General features: G+C 49.0%; 1 protein-coding gene across 1 annotated transcript in view; it reads left to right on the top strand.

The window, feature by feature from the left end:
• LOC309549589 (piRNA biogenesis protein EXD1-like) overlaps positions 1-14,774 on the top strand; it is a gene marked incomplete at its 3' end in the record, with an annotated part of 299,356 nt that overhangs the window by 254,557 nt on the left and 30,025 nt on the right. Inside the window, exon 11 of the mRNA XM_082249962.1 lies at positions 7,679-7,822. Within this exon, the coding sequence (XP_082106088.1) occupies positions 7,679-7,822 (144 nt within the window). The remainder of the gene's footprint in view (positions 1-7,678; positions 7,823-14,774) is intronic.

Below are 14,774 nucleotides of genomic sequence, written 5' to 3' on the forward strand. Positions count from 1 at the left end.
TGCTTGGGTGTGTAAGGGTTGGGGGTTAGGGAATCGGGAAAAGATGGGGCCTGGTAAACAGAAGTACGTTTTCTGTTATACTGATTTGATTACCTAACAGGCATGTATACAAATAGGAAGACAGATAAATTTGCCTCCGAACTATACAATTCTGCTGGTTTAACTAAATTGTCTGTAATAAGCTTCATAAGCTTCATTTTTACTGGAAAGTTCTTTGAACATAGTGGTAAAATAATGTCACCCCTGTACTGGGACTGTGTCAGCTGAATTGCTGTGCTTGCATACTGCATGCATGGGCATTTACTGTTGTCAATGCTGTCTATTGTGATGGACATATGTCAACGGAGCATGTTCATACTGCACACTGGTGGCTCTCTCCATTTATTTATTAGGTGGCTGAGAGTCACAAGATCAACTGCTACTCTGCTGATACCTTAAGATGTAAGAAGGAGGGGTTTCTTACTTCCTGGGTCTTTATTTTACATTAACTATAGGATAAAAAAATGTGTGTCCATTCATGAATGGTTTAATTTAGGCTAAATGGCCTTTAGGTCTCTGAGTGACTCAAAACCAACTTGTATGCATTATTGCCCAATCAGAAAACAATTTAGCAGAATGTGTATTAGTTCATCACGGGTGCCATCTCCCTTTTGGCTAATGTGCACAGTGCAGACAGGAGTAGGAGGATCCAAAGGCATATGGAAAACTGATATTGCTGGGAAAAACATAAGGAAGGCTGATTGTGGAGCATAGAATGGTAGAGGAGGTAGAACAGGAGGTGGTCACAGTTGTGGGTCAACAACTGATCATGGGCCATTGGGAAAAGAGGCTGATTATGAGACAGTTGGGTGCAGACGAGAAAAGAGGTAGCTGATCATGGAATATTGAGAGATGAAGCAGAATAGTAGCAGATCATGAATGGAATGGGGATAAGAGGCTGACCAGTAGCCAATTGTGGACAGGGGGCTGGAGTTCATCACGAACCACATAAAGTAGAAGCTTGTGGGCAGGAGGCAGAGGTGTAGATATGGCAGGTGGAGAGAAGAGGAAGAGCTAAAGAGGTTGAGGGGAGAGAGGCGTTGCACTGACTAGATCATGTACTCAGTGGTGTATTTAGGTTTTGTGCTGCCCTAGGCCCGACTAAACTTGAACACCCCCTAATTTAAATATGACCCACCCCTTCCTGTAAAGGCCACACCCCTTCCTGTTTATGACCCACCCTGTCCTCTGTAAACCACAGACCATAACCACAGTCTATCAGTGCCCATCAGCATAGCTTCTTCAGTTCCCATATGTTCAGCCTCATCAGTGCAGCCTTATCAGTGCTGCCTCTTTACTGCCCGTCAGTGCAGCATATCAGGTTGGGCCTCATCAGTGGTCACCAGTGCAGCCTTATCAATGCCCATTAGTACAGCCTTATGTCATGGGTTTAGTAAGATTACTCTTTTAAGGTAGTTGGACTTGTGTTTGCTGCCACTAATTGTAATCATAGGATTATTTCACTTATTTATATAATAAATAGGAAGTCCATAGTCATTATACAAATAATGAAATATTTTTTTGCTGCCCCCTGCAAAATGCCGCCCTAGGCCTGGGCCTTGTTGGCCTAGGCCAGGATACAGCACTGCATGTACTGTTGGCAGAGGTTCCAAAGTGGGAGCTAGCCATGCTCTAGGGTGAGGATTTAGGCTTAGTTCAGTGTCAGCTAGAAGGAGGGGGGGGGGGGGCTAAAGAACAGTTGATCTGCGTTTTTTGTATTTTTAAACAAAGTTTAGTGAAACTTTAAGGAGAGGGGAGGCAGAGGGGAAGCTGATTGTATACAGCATTTCTGGTTAAATTACTCCTCATAGGAGAATTCTCCAGCAGTGAAAGTGAGATGTTTCAAAGTCTTCATACTGCAAAGAAAAGTCTGGTTGTAAGCAGGTGATCAGGGATGAGACGTACATATGCTGTGAGCAAAAGATTTGAGTTGAGCACTAAAATCCATGCTCTGTTGTGCTCTAAGCACAAGAAACAGAATGTAACTTTAGACGGTTTAAAAACAGGAAGATGCAATCTGGCTTTATATGACATAGGTTTGTTAGCAGAAATATTATATACATTCTATGTATATATATATTTCCCAAATCGTCTTTCAGGACAGCACATGGAGGGAGCCTAGCTCCACCCAATTTCCCAGAAAACACTGCAGTCACCACTTTAAAATCCAGCCCCTTCCACCATGGCCTCAGTTTGTAGTGTTTCCTCCCCCATGGTGGAAGCGCTGCAGGGGACCAGGGGTATGCTACGCTCTCTACAGGTGGGAAAAAGGTAATATTCATACCTGTATGTTAAGGGCCAGCCAAACACCTCCATACCCCCCCCCCCCGACGGGTGGGGGGTATTCTGGTTCCACTTCTAGCTCGGCGAGGGCTGAGGCCGCTGGAGGTTCTGCTTCAGCAGACCGGGCAATGTGGAGCCTGGGGGCAGGGCTGCGGCAGGCGCAGTTGTCTGGTGTCAGGAGGTTTTGCACTTGTTCTTGGTGCTGGATAGCAGGCGACGTAATTTCCGGCGAGGCGGGACTTCCGGCAGTGGGTGGCGGCTTACGGTTTCAGCCGTTGGAACGCAAGAGGAAGAGGCGGCCCCTGCTGGCGTATGTACGGTCCTTGCAGTGGCAAAAGGACCGGTAAATTTGAAAGAAGACTGCTGAACGCCCGCTGACACTCTGCAGCAATGGATACAGGGGAACCAGCGGTGGTGGCAGGAGCAGGAGCCACGAACGCCAGCCAGATCCAGATAAGCAAGGCAGTGGCCTGACGATTTACCCTGGGTCTAGGTTAGTTTTCCCTCTCCTTACTTCCCCTGGGGGGGGGGGGGGGAGCCTGCATCACACTCCACAGTATAGTCTAGGGAGGGCGATTAAGATATTGTTGTGTAGACAAATTGTATTGTTGTTTTCGCTATCCTCTTCTAATGTCTGCTAGGGTGGAGACCTTTTTTAGGGGCATGTTATGTTATGTGATGTTCATGGTTGTTTAAATGTCTTTCAGGCTAAAACCAAAGAAAAAACTAAACATACCCCCCCCCCCCCCCAAAAAAAAGTGTCTCTCGTAAAAGTACACTTGGGGACTCTTAGACCAAGCCTTTGTGTAAGACCTGTACTGTGGATTTGGTCAAAGGGGAAGCGTCCTCTGCGACTCCTCGTACCCCACCTAGGGAGCTTCTCGCTTCTTTTCAGAAAGAATTAGCGGACACGTTCCTATCATTCAGGTCCTTTTTGGATAAGCGTCCAGTAGCGTAAGCAGGTGTTAATTCACCGGCTAGAACGTGTCCCTCCTCTGCTCCTAGAGACAGTGATTCAGAGGAGGAGGGGGAAGTGTGTCCCAGGGATCAGACGAAGAAAAGGGTGTGGAGAAAGAAGCGTCTTTCTCACGTTACAGACTGTCCCTGGAGGATGAGGATGACCTTTTGAAAACCATCCATACTACCCTAGACATCAAGGAGGATAAAGCACAGTTATCACTGCATGATAAAATGTATCAGGGTATGTGTGAAGTTAAGCATCGCGTGTTCCCGGTTCACAAGGTACTATCAGATGCTGTAAAAAGGGAATGGAAGGATCCAGAGAGGGCCCCTTTTTTCTCTCGATCTTTAAAAAGGAGGTTTCCTTTTGATGAGGATAGTGCACAGGTTTGGAACAGGTGACCCAAACTCAATGCGGCTTTCTCCTAGGTTTCCCGTAATACGGATTTGGCGTTCGAGGACATGGGAGTCCTGAAAGATGCCATGGATAAGAGAGCTGATTCCTGTTAATAAAAGCCTGGGACTCTGCTCTAACCAACCTTAAACTGGCAATTGCCTCAACCATAGTAGCCAGGGATCTGGACCACTGGCTGGAGCAATCGAAGGGGCATATCGAGGCAGGGACCCCTCGTAAAGATCTGCTGGATACCTTTCCAATCTTGCATAAAGCAGTAGGATGCATGACAGATGCTTCAGCAGAGTCTGTAAGATTGTCCACAAGATCTTCGGCCTTAGTAAACTCAGCACGTAGAGCTTTATGGGTCAAGACTTGGTCAGGGAAATTGGCCTTTAAAGTGAAGCTGGGTGGTCTGTCTTTTGAAGGAGATTTGGCGTTTGGCCCTGATCTTGAGGCCGTTTTAGATAGAGCGGCTGACAAGAAAAATTTGTCCTTTTCACCAGGCCCAGGATGTTAAAGAAACTGGATACAAGAGACCATGCAGGTCTCAGAGGTAGAAGCAGAGCAGTTCCGTCCTCTTAATCAACCCCCCCAAGACTCAATGACTCAGTGGGAGGAAGACTTCAAGCCTTTTATCCACAGTGAAAAACAGTGACGACCAGTCAGTTTGTCCTTCAGGTGATCTCACAGGGCTACAGACTGGAATTCTCAGAAATCCTGACACATCGTTTTAATGTCACACAGGTTTACAGAGATCAGGAGAAATCTCTGGCAATGACTGCCCTCTTAGAGCTTCGGCAGCAGGAGGTTCTCATTCCGGTTCTCCAAGGGGAGTTAGGACTGGGGTTCCATTCACACGTTTTCCTAGTCAGGAAACCTTTAGGAAAATTTTGTTTGATTTTGAATCTGAGGATATTAAATAGATCCATTCAATACAAGAAGTTCCGAATGGATACAATTTTTTTCAGTGAGGAGACTCTGTCTGCAGGGTGCTTCCTCGCGTCCATAGACTTGAAGGATGCGTACCTACATGTTCCCATAGCACCAGCTTCACAAAAGTTCTTGAGGTTGGTGATCAGGGTAGGGAAGGGGGTTTCTCACCTCCAATTCAGAGCCCTGCCTTTTGGGCTATCCTCTTCCCCCAAGGATCTTCCCAAAAATTATGGCAGAAGCTTTGGCACCTCTCAGGTTGCAGGGAGTGTCGATCGTGCCATATCTGGATGATCTCCTGCTATTTGCCAGCACAAAAGAGCTTTTGTGGAGGGATCTAAAGAGGACAGAGAGCCACCTGGAGGGGCTGGGTTGGCTTCTAAACAGAGAGAATTCAAACCTGGTTTCTGCCCAGGTGATCAGATTTTTGGGTTACACCATCGACTCAGCCCGGGAAAAAATGTTTCTCCGAGACGAGAAGATAAAAAAAAATCCAGAACGCAGTGAAGAATGTTCAGACAAACTCGCCAGTTTCCATCCGAGTGGCAATGTCTACCCGAGGCCTTCTCACGGTCTCAATCCCTGTGGCCCAATGGGCCCGTCTCCATTCAAGGTTTCTCCAGCAGTCAATTCTGCAGAATTGGCACTATGGGGAGTCACTGGAAAAACAGATCTTTGTCCCTGCCGGGGTCAAGAGAAGGTTATGGCGGTGGCGAGAGGCAGCAAATCTGAACATGGGTCTGTTCTGGACCTCTCCAACCGCAAAGAGATTGACAACAGATGCAAGCTCAAGGGGTTGGGGGGCTCATTTCAAATTCGATTTGCTCAAGGGTCATGGACGAGCAGGGAAGCCAAGAGATCCTCCAATTGGAGGGAGCTGAGGGCTATCCTCGTAAGGCTGTTAGCTTTCGGAAGGGTGATCCAGGGGCATCATATTCAGGTATTGTCCGGCAATTCCACAGCTGTGGCCTAAGTTTCAAAACAAGGGGGGCATAAGGAGCAGGATTCTCCTGTCCTTAGCACTACAGATCCTGTCTTGGGCAAAAGTCAATTTGATTTCCTTAACAGCTCTACACCTCAACGGAAGCTTAAATCGGGTAGCAGACTTCCTAAGCAGAAGGCAAGTGATAGTCAGAGTGGTGTTTGAATGAGGAGATCTTCCAGATGTTAGTGAACAGATGGGGAAAGCTGCAGGTGGACCTATTTGCTTCTCAGGCAAACGCAAAGGTATAGGTCTTTTTTTCTGTAAACAGGCGGGATCAAGCGGAGGGTCTGGATGCTTTGGCCTAGCTCTGGACCTTCCGCTTGTGTTCTGCCTTCCCATATTTCCAGATGATCCCTCTGATACTAATGAAATTGCAGGAAGAGACCATAAAGCTGATTCTGGTGGCCCCCTTCTAGTCCAAGAGGACTTGGTTCTCGACCCTGCTAAATTTAGCAGCAGAACCACATTGGTTGCTGCCCCTTCGAGAGGATCTGCTGAGCCAGTGCCCTCTATTTCATCCCAATATAGGTCAGCTCAGATTAGCAGCCTGGCTACTGAGGAGCAGATCCTGAAAAAGAAAGGTTTATCGGACGGTTTAGTTTCCACTTTGCTACAGATCAGGAAGAAAGTCTTCAACTCCTGGTGCATCTCAAAAAAAATGGATCCCGAGCAAGGTGCTTCTGTCCTTGAATTTCTCCATGAAGCAATGGAGAAGGGGTTAGCAGCCAGTACCTTGGAAGGTCCAAGTAGCTGCTTTATCTGTGTTTCTAGAGAGACATTTATCTCAGGAACCTTTTAATCATTAGATTTTTCAGGGCTTTGGCCAGAGCCAGGCCCATATCTTTTACAAATTTTTCCCAAATGGGATTTGTCTGTGGTTCTTCAAGCACTGACTAAAAAACTTTTCAAACCTCCAGAAGAGGCTACGATTAGGGATTGGACGTTAAAAGTAAGTCTGTTGTTGGCAGTAACTACAGCTAGGAGGGTCAGTGAGCTTCAGGCTGTGTCTTTCATTGAGCCTTTCTTGTTGGGTGTCCCAGACTGGATGGTTCTGAGGACAGACCCAGGTTTCTTGCCAAAAGTCTCTGTCTTTTCATAGATCTCAGGAGATAATTTTGCCCATGTTTTGCCCTTTTCCATCAGGTTTTAAGGAAAGCACTTTTCACAGTCTAGATGTAAGAAGAGGGGTGATACATTTTTTAGAGATCACAAAAGAGTTTAGAAAATCAAACTTTCTTTGTACTATTTTCAGGGTCGCGTAAGGGTTTACGTGTTTCTAAAAATACTATAGCCAGGTGGCTTCACTTGGCCATTAGGGAATCTTATATAGCCTTGGGAGAGGAACCTCCCGTGGGTGTTATGGGCCATTCAACCAGGGCAATGGCAACCTCCTGGGCAGAACAGGCTGGTGCTTCTCCAGAGCAAATCTGCAAAGCAGCCACTTTGAGGAGTTTTTCTACGTTCACCCACCATTACAGGATGGATTTACTGTCGGCAACGGAGCAAGCCTTTGGCAGGAAGGTCCTGCAGGCAGTGGTCCCACCCTAGAGTAAGTACTCGCTTATCTCCAGGTGCTGTCCTGAAAGACGATTTGGGAAAACCTTAGTTAGACTTACCGGTAACAGTATTTCTAGGAGTCTTTCAGGACAGCACCTATTACCCTCCCTTGATTGTATTTACTGTGGTGTTTTGCTGTTTTGTTTATATTTTTCAGCTTGGCTGGAGGTAGTCGATAACAACTGAGGCCATGGTGGAAGGGGCTTGATTTTAAAGTGGTTACTGCAGTGTTTCCTGGGAAATTGGGTGGAGCGACGCTCTCTCCAGGTGCTGTCCTGAAAGACTCCTAGAAATACCATTACCGGTAAGTCTAACTAAGGTTTTTTTTTTGTTTTTTTTTAATTCTTTATTTAAAGGTATGCAATAAATGAAGATAACAGTGAGGCAAGGTATTGTAGACTTGGAATCAGTTAACTGTGGTACATAGTAGGCAATATACCAATGTAGGGTGATACTTTTTAACCACAACATATACAAACTGTCAGTTCGTAAGGAGATATTATATGTATGTATTGTCTTTCATTTAGGTGGCTGATATTTTTCTCTTTCACAAAGAAACTGGTGGTTTACTACCTCAGTGCCCGAGCACTTTAGAAGAGTGCTTAAGAAAACGACTTAACTTGCCATCGTCACTGATCTCTTTCTTATCACACTTGCATGGAATTATGAAGGTAAACAAATGCTTCACATACAATACTAGCTATTATAATATTATATTATAGTGTATTGTGCACCGAAAACTATTTTCTCTTTTATTCATTTACGGACATAGCTCCTGATCTTCTTAACCATTGGGTTATACTGCCTCTTACAGGAGTAAGACACTAGGCAGAAAAAAGTCTGGCTATGCCTATTGACAGTCCCAGAGAGTATACTCCCTCTCTCTTCTATAGATACTCAGTTTTTTTTTCTCCAGGTTTTTCCTGTGAGACCTACAATCAACTGCCGGACTGAGCGACGGGCTGGATAATCTTGATTCAGTGGTCACCCCAGTCTGGCCAGCGAGCACGCGCAGACCTCCACTCCACGCTAGGTTGGCTGCTACTTAGCCCCACCGGATGGGGGCTGGACTGCGAGTTAAATGCCTCACAAGGTTACATACGACCGGGACTCGGCCTGAGTTGCAGTGTTCCTCCTGGCGGACAGCCCCCCCATTTAGATGGAAAGGAGGTTCTGTCTGGAGCAGTGCTTGCCTAGTTCCTGGTAAGATTAGTAACTGTCCCCCCCTCTCCCCCGTGAGCCCCTCCATGCGATGGTCAGACCCGCAGGTTCCCCTTCTTCCCGTTTAGGCAACCCCCTCATAAGTCTGGTGGTCCCTGTGGGCCATCTCATCCCCCATACGCCGCCTCCCCCCTCCACTTACGCTGGGGTTGTGTGGGGTGGCCTGGTCCACCTCCTGGGGTGGGGGCAGGGTGCTGTGCTGGGGGTGGGTTGGGGGTGCGCCTCTGGCAACTGGGCAATCAGCTGTGGGGGGGGGGTTGTACCTGGTGGTGCCTCCTGCCTGTGCCGTTTACTGAGGCCGAAGGTTCCTGGGTCCCTGGGAGCCTTGTGGGAGCCTTCCTTGTAGCCTGTGTGCTCAATGCACGATGGACTTGTTTGTGTAGTCTGGCGGCCATTTTGCGGTGGTTTGCCACTAAAAATAGCGGAGGCCATGACAGTGGAGCCCTCTGGGTGGCGATTTCAGCGGTGGGAGCCCCTCTTCATCCCCTGGTGCTGACTCCTGGATCTTTTCACTTCCTGATCGCCGCACGAGTGCAGATTATCCTGGTGGCTGCAGGTGCCTTTTATGCTGGGTGGGGAGTCTGGTGGGGTCCTTTCCCACTCTGTTGAGGATCGTTTAAGTGCTCTGTTACTTAGCGGTGGGGATGTCCCATAGCAATGTTTTTTTGCACCTTTGTTTGTGGGGTCCCCCTATTGACTTATGGAGTCTTTGGAGCACATATCCCCACCTGATCCGCTACCAGAGGCTTGCGGGGCCCTCCAGGTCCCAACCATTCATTGATGGACTGACTGCGGTCCTGGAGACATTTGTGTCCTGGGTGGAGGTGGTTTTTGGGCGACGGGCTAGCGAAAAGCTCCCCCCCCACCTTCCCCTGCCTCATCTGTTTCCTCAGATCCTGAATCTGACTCGGCCGCCGCAGACGTGGGTTACTCTGCTGTTCTCTGATACTGAGGATGATTCCTCCACTCCTATAGCCGCGCACGAAAAGGCGCTGGTGGATGCACTGATTGTATCTGTGCGTGAAACCTTAAAAATGGAGGACGCAGCTGAAGCTGTGACAGAGGGGTCGGTTCCCTTTTGCACTTACAAGCCACCCTGAGTGGCAAAGGTATTTCCTTTCCCCTCCTATTTTGAAGGAATTGTCGTAAACGCCCAAAACGTCACCCTTGCGGTCCCTAAGTGATTTGATATGTGGTACCCCTATGAGGAGTCCCTTATTAAGAAGTGGACTGTTCCGTTGGTGGTGGACCCTCTGGTCTCCAGATTGAACAAGGCAACCATGATCCCGGTTGAAGAGTCCCCGGCCTTTAAGGACCTGGCTGACAGGAAGGCGGAGGCTGTGGCCTGCAATATGTACACTGTGTCTGGTTCGGCACTGTTGTCGCAAACTCTGACCGAGTGGGCTAAGCTTTTAAGCCCGTGACTTGGAGGAGGAACAGCTCCCCTCTGCCTTTGCTAAGCTGGCATACCAGTTGGTCCAGGGGCTGCAGGTTATCTGTGATGCCTCTTTGGATGTGGCTCCCCTAGTGGCTTGAGTCTGTTTTGGCAGTGGTCCTTCGGCGTGTCTTTTGACTCAAATGCTGGTCTGCGAACCAGACTTCTAAAAAGTCGTAGACATGGGCCATCCTCCTCAGGTTATAAGATTTTTTTTGTCCCTCAGGGGCGACTGACAAGGGATCAAAGCTTTTCAGGGCCTCCTCTGGTGAATCCAAGTGAACTTGACAAGTTGAGAGCAGGCTTCTCTAGACCCGCGGATAAGGCTCCTTCAGCATGAAGGTGCTCCCTCACCTGTATCGGGGGTGGGGGGACGTCTTCGCTGGTTTCTGACCCCATGGACTTCCCTGGTACAAGACAAGTGGGTCCACAAAGTCATACGGTCTGGCTACAAGATCGAGTTTCCTTCTTACCCTCCGAAAAGGTTCTTTCCTTCCAACTTGCGTGTGTCCCTGGACCGATTACAGGGTCTTTTTGGGGCAGTGCAAGACCTGTTACTTCAAGGGGTGATTGTCCCGGTTCTGACATCTGAACTTTTTTAGGGACTTTACTTAAACCTGTTTACAGTTCCCAGGAAGGAAGGCAAGGTGCGTCCAATTCTGGACCTCAAGGTGCTGAACTGCTTTGTACGGGTGCAGAAGTTAAAAATGGAGTCCGTTCGCATGGTGCTGGCATCCCTGCATCAGGGGAATTTTCTTGCCTCTATCAACATTAAGGAAACTTAACCTTCACATTCCAATATGAACCGGTCACCAGCGCTTCCTCTGCTTTGCCTTTAGAGGAGCATTATTAGTTTGTGGAGTTAACCTTTGGTCTCGCCTCGACTCCTCGGGTTTTCACAAAAGTGTTAGCTCTGATGCTAGCATTGTTACGCCAATGGGAGATCGCAGTACTGGGCTACTTTGAAGACTTACTTCTGTGAGGGAAGTCTCCTACTGCTCTGGTGGAAAACCTGGAGATCACCATACGAACTCTAAAGGGAGTTCAGCTAGATTCTGAATTTTCAGAAGTCTGCTCTGATTCCGTTCACAAAGCTGGACTATCTGGGTCTGACTCCTTCCTCTGGACTAACTCCAGAAACTGCAGGCTGCAATTTGTCTCCTGCTGTCCAACAGATGGTCATCCCTCCGAACTTGCATGCTTGGCCTGATGGTGTCTACCTTAGAGGCAGTTCCGTTGGCACAGTTCCATATGAGGTTCCTGTAAAGGGAGATTCTGGGAAAATGGGATAAGAATCCGCGGTCTCTGGACAATCGGATCTGGCTGAGCCAGGAAACGAAAGAGTCCCTGATATGGTGGCTTCGTTCTCCGGCGCTTCGGCTAGGCTAATCCTTCCTCCCCTTGTATTGGACAGTGGTCACTACGGAAGTCAGCCTGTCCGGGTGGGGAGGCGTCCTCCGCAAAAATCCTGCTCAGTGGGTCTGGACACTGGAAGAGTCCAGACTACCAATCAATGTCCTGGAAATCCGAGTGATCAGACTGTGCCTGGAACATTGGACGGATCATCTTCAGGGATGTCCAGTGCGCATTCAATCAGACAATGCCATGGCCATGGCTTATGTCAATCACCAGGTGAGCACATGAAGTGTCCTGGGGGCTCTGGAGGTAGCTGACATTCTAAGGTGGGCAGAAACATTAGTTCAAGTCCTCTCTGCTGTACACATTCCTTGGAGTGGAAAACTGGCCTCAGTCAGCAGCTGTTGGACCAAGGAGAGTGGTCCCTTCATCTGGAGGTGTTTTATCAGATGTGTCTCCGGTGGAGCATCCCCGAGGTGGATCTGTTGGCGTCTCTGTTCAACTGAAAAGTGCAGAGGTTTGTGGCTCGATCATGGGATCCTCTGACAGACGCCACAGACGCACTGGTGGCCCCGTGGGGTCTGGGGTCAGTAAAGTCTGATTTACGCCTTCCCTCCTCTTAAGCTTCTGCCAACACTTCTACGCAGAATTGAGGCAGAAGGGATTCCGGTCATCTTACTGGCCTCGCCGGGCTTGGTACACCAATCTGGTGCGGCTGGTCGGCGACGTTTCTTGGAAGCTTCCTCCCAGGGAGGATATGCTGTCCCAAGGGCCAATCTTCCATCCTGCGTTACAGGTGCTGGCTTTGACGGCTTGGCTGTTGAACGCCAGGTGCTGAAGAATAGAGGTTTGTCTGAGTCTGTGATTCCAACACTGTTAAAAGCTAGTAAATCTACTTCTAGTAAGATTTACCATTGTACGCGGAAGATGTACATCGCGTGGTGTAAGCCACTTGGGTTTTTCGGTGGCTTGGATCTTGGAACATCCTTCAATGGGGGGTTTAGCAGAAACTGGCATTGAGTACTACCAAGGGCAAGGTGTTGGCCTTGGTGATCTTTTTTTAATGGCCCTTGACCACACACTCCCTGGTGCGTACCCTTCTTCAGGGAGTTTGGCACTTGGCCCCTCCAGTGCGGTTTCCGTTGCCGCCTTGGAGCCTCAATTTGTGCTTTCAGTCCTCCAGAAGCCTCCTTTTGAGAATCTTCAGGAGGTTCCCCTGCTTACGCTGTCCCAGAAGGTGACCTTTTTGGTAGCTATTACCTCTGTGCGCAGTGTGTCGGAATTGGCAGCGTTATCCTGTGTTTCACCTTACTTAGTAGTTCAGAGATAAGGTAGTTCTTCGCCCCTGTCCATCGTTCCTTCCAAATGTCTCTGATTTCCATTTGAATGAAGATATTGTGTTTCTTTCCCTTTGTCCCAGTCCAAAACAACCAAAGGAAATTTCTTTGCATGCCTTGGATGTGGTCCGGGCAATTAGGATGTAATTAGGATGTACCTGGCAGCTGCAGAGTATTTAAGGAAGTCAAATTCACGGTTTGTGCTCACGGATGGGCCTCTAAAAAGGGTTGTCTGCTTCTTCTGTGACCATTTCCAGATGGATCAGACAGACGGTGATTCAGGCCTTTTCCATCAAGGGTCAGGTTCCTCCTTGCCATATAAAGGCGCACTCTACTCGGGCGCTCAGTGGCTCCTGGGCCTTCCATCCTCAGGCGTCAGTGACGCAGGTTTGAAAGGCGGGCACCTGGTCGCCGGTGCACACTTTCACAAAGTTCTATGAAGTGGATGTGTTGGCATCTGCGGATGCTTCTTTTGCCCACAAGGTTTTACAGGCTGCTGTTTAGAGGACCTGATCCTCTTTGAGGGTGTATTGTTTTTTAGGTTGGCTCCAGTTTTGGTTGAGCTCCTGTTTACCTGGTTGGCTAAAGTTAGCCTTGAGAATTTCTTTTTCGCTGTTCCCACCCCTCATGTTTAACTCTGCTTTGGGACATCCCAATGGTTAAGAAGATTGGGAGCTGTGTCAGTCAATGAATGAAAGAGAAAATGGGATTTTTGACTTGCCGTAAAATTCATTTCTCTGATGTTGATTGACAGACACAGCACCCACACCTCTGTGGAGTTGTAATTCTCTTGACACTGCTTGTAACAAAACTATACCTATATCAGAGAGAGGGAGTATAACCTCTGGGACTGCCCATAGGTGTAGCCAGACTTTTTTTTTTTGACTAGTGTCTTACACCTGTAGGGGGCAGTATAACCCAATGGTTAAGAAAATCGGGAGCTGTGTCTGTCGGTGAACATCAGAGAAATGGATTTTACGGTTAGTCAAAAATCCCATTTCTCTTTCGTTCATTGACACACCGCCCCTGATCTTCTTAACCATTGGGTTATACTGCCCTATACAGGAGTAGGACACTAGGCAGAAAAAATCTGGCTACGCCTGTGGGCAGTCCCAGGGGGTATACTCCCTCTCTCTGCTATAGGTACTCAGTTTTTTTTTCTGCCTAGTCAGGAGTATGGACCTGCTTCCTTTTTAGATAGAACTTTTTTTTTTTTCCTGTTTTTTCCTGTGAGATCTACATTTAACTGCCAGGCTGGGCGACGGGCTGGATAATCTGGGTCCAGTGGTCACCCCAGTCTGGCCAGCGAATGCGCGCATACCTCAGCTCTGCGCTAGGTCAGCCGCGACATAGCCCCACTGAACAGGGGGCTGGCCTGGGAGTTAAATGCCTCGCGAGGTCGCATACGACCGGGTCTTGGTCCGAGTCCCAGCATTTCTCCTGGCCGACAGCCCCCCCATTTCAATGGAGAGGGGTTCTGTCTGGAGCGGTGCCCACCTGGTTCCTGGTATGGTGAATAGCTGTCCCCCCCCTCTCACCCCTTTGGAGTGGACTTAGGCCCCTTCTTGGGACAGTCGGACCCTCTGGTTCCCCTCCTTTCCATCAGGCACCTCCATTTCATCTGTCCCCCCTCCACATATGCTGGGGCTGTGTGGGTGGTCTGGTCCAGTCCACCACCTGGGGTGGTGGGGGTAGGGTACTATGCTGGCGATGGGGGCTGGGGGGTGCACTGCCGGTGACTGGACGATCAGCTTTGCGGAGGGGATTGTACCTGGTGGGGGCTCCTTCCAGGGCCCCCCGTCCTGCCTGGGCCTGTCCTCCTGGGTCCCTGGAGGCTTCGTGGTGCCATGCAGGGCCGCCATTTTGGTTTAGCCTGTGTGTTTCTATTCACGGCGGCCATGTTTGTGTAATCTTGCGGGCAATTTGCGTTGAAAATAGCGGTGGCCATAACAGTAGAGCCCTGTGGGCGGTGATTTCGGCGGTGGGAGCTCCTCCTCATCCCATGGTGCTGACTCCTGTATCTTTTCACTTCCGGATTGCCGCACTTAGAGTGCAGATTATCCTGGTGGCTGCAGGTGCCTGTTTCTGCTGCATGGTGAGTCTGGTGGGGTTCTCTCTTCTGAGGATCGCTTGGTGCTTTTGCCTGGCGACCGGGTGGTGCTGCCCGGTGCCAGGCAAACCGGGCAGCACCACACTTACACTTTTTGTGGGGTCTCCCGGTGACTCTCTCCACCTGATCCCCTCTCTGAGGCTGCGGGGCCCTCCAGGTCCTAA

The sequence above is a fragment of the Pelophylax lessonae genome (assembly GCF_965119305.1).
Source record: "Pelophylax lessonae genome assembly, chromosome: 1".
In the NCBI taxonomy this organism is placed as follows: Eukaryota; Metazoa; Chordata; class Amphibia; order Anura; family Ranidae; genus Pelophylax; species Pelophylax lessonae.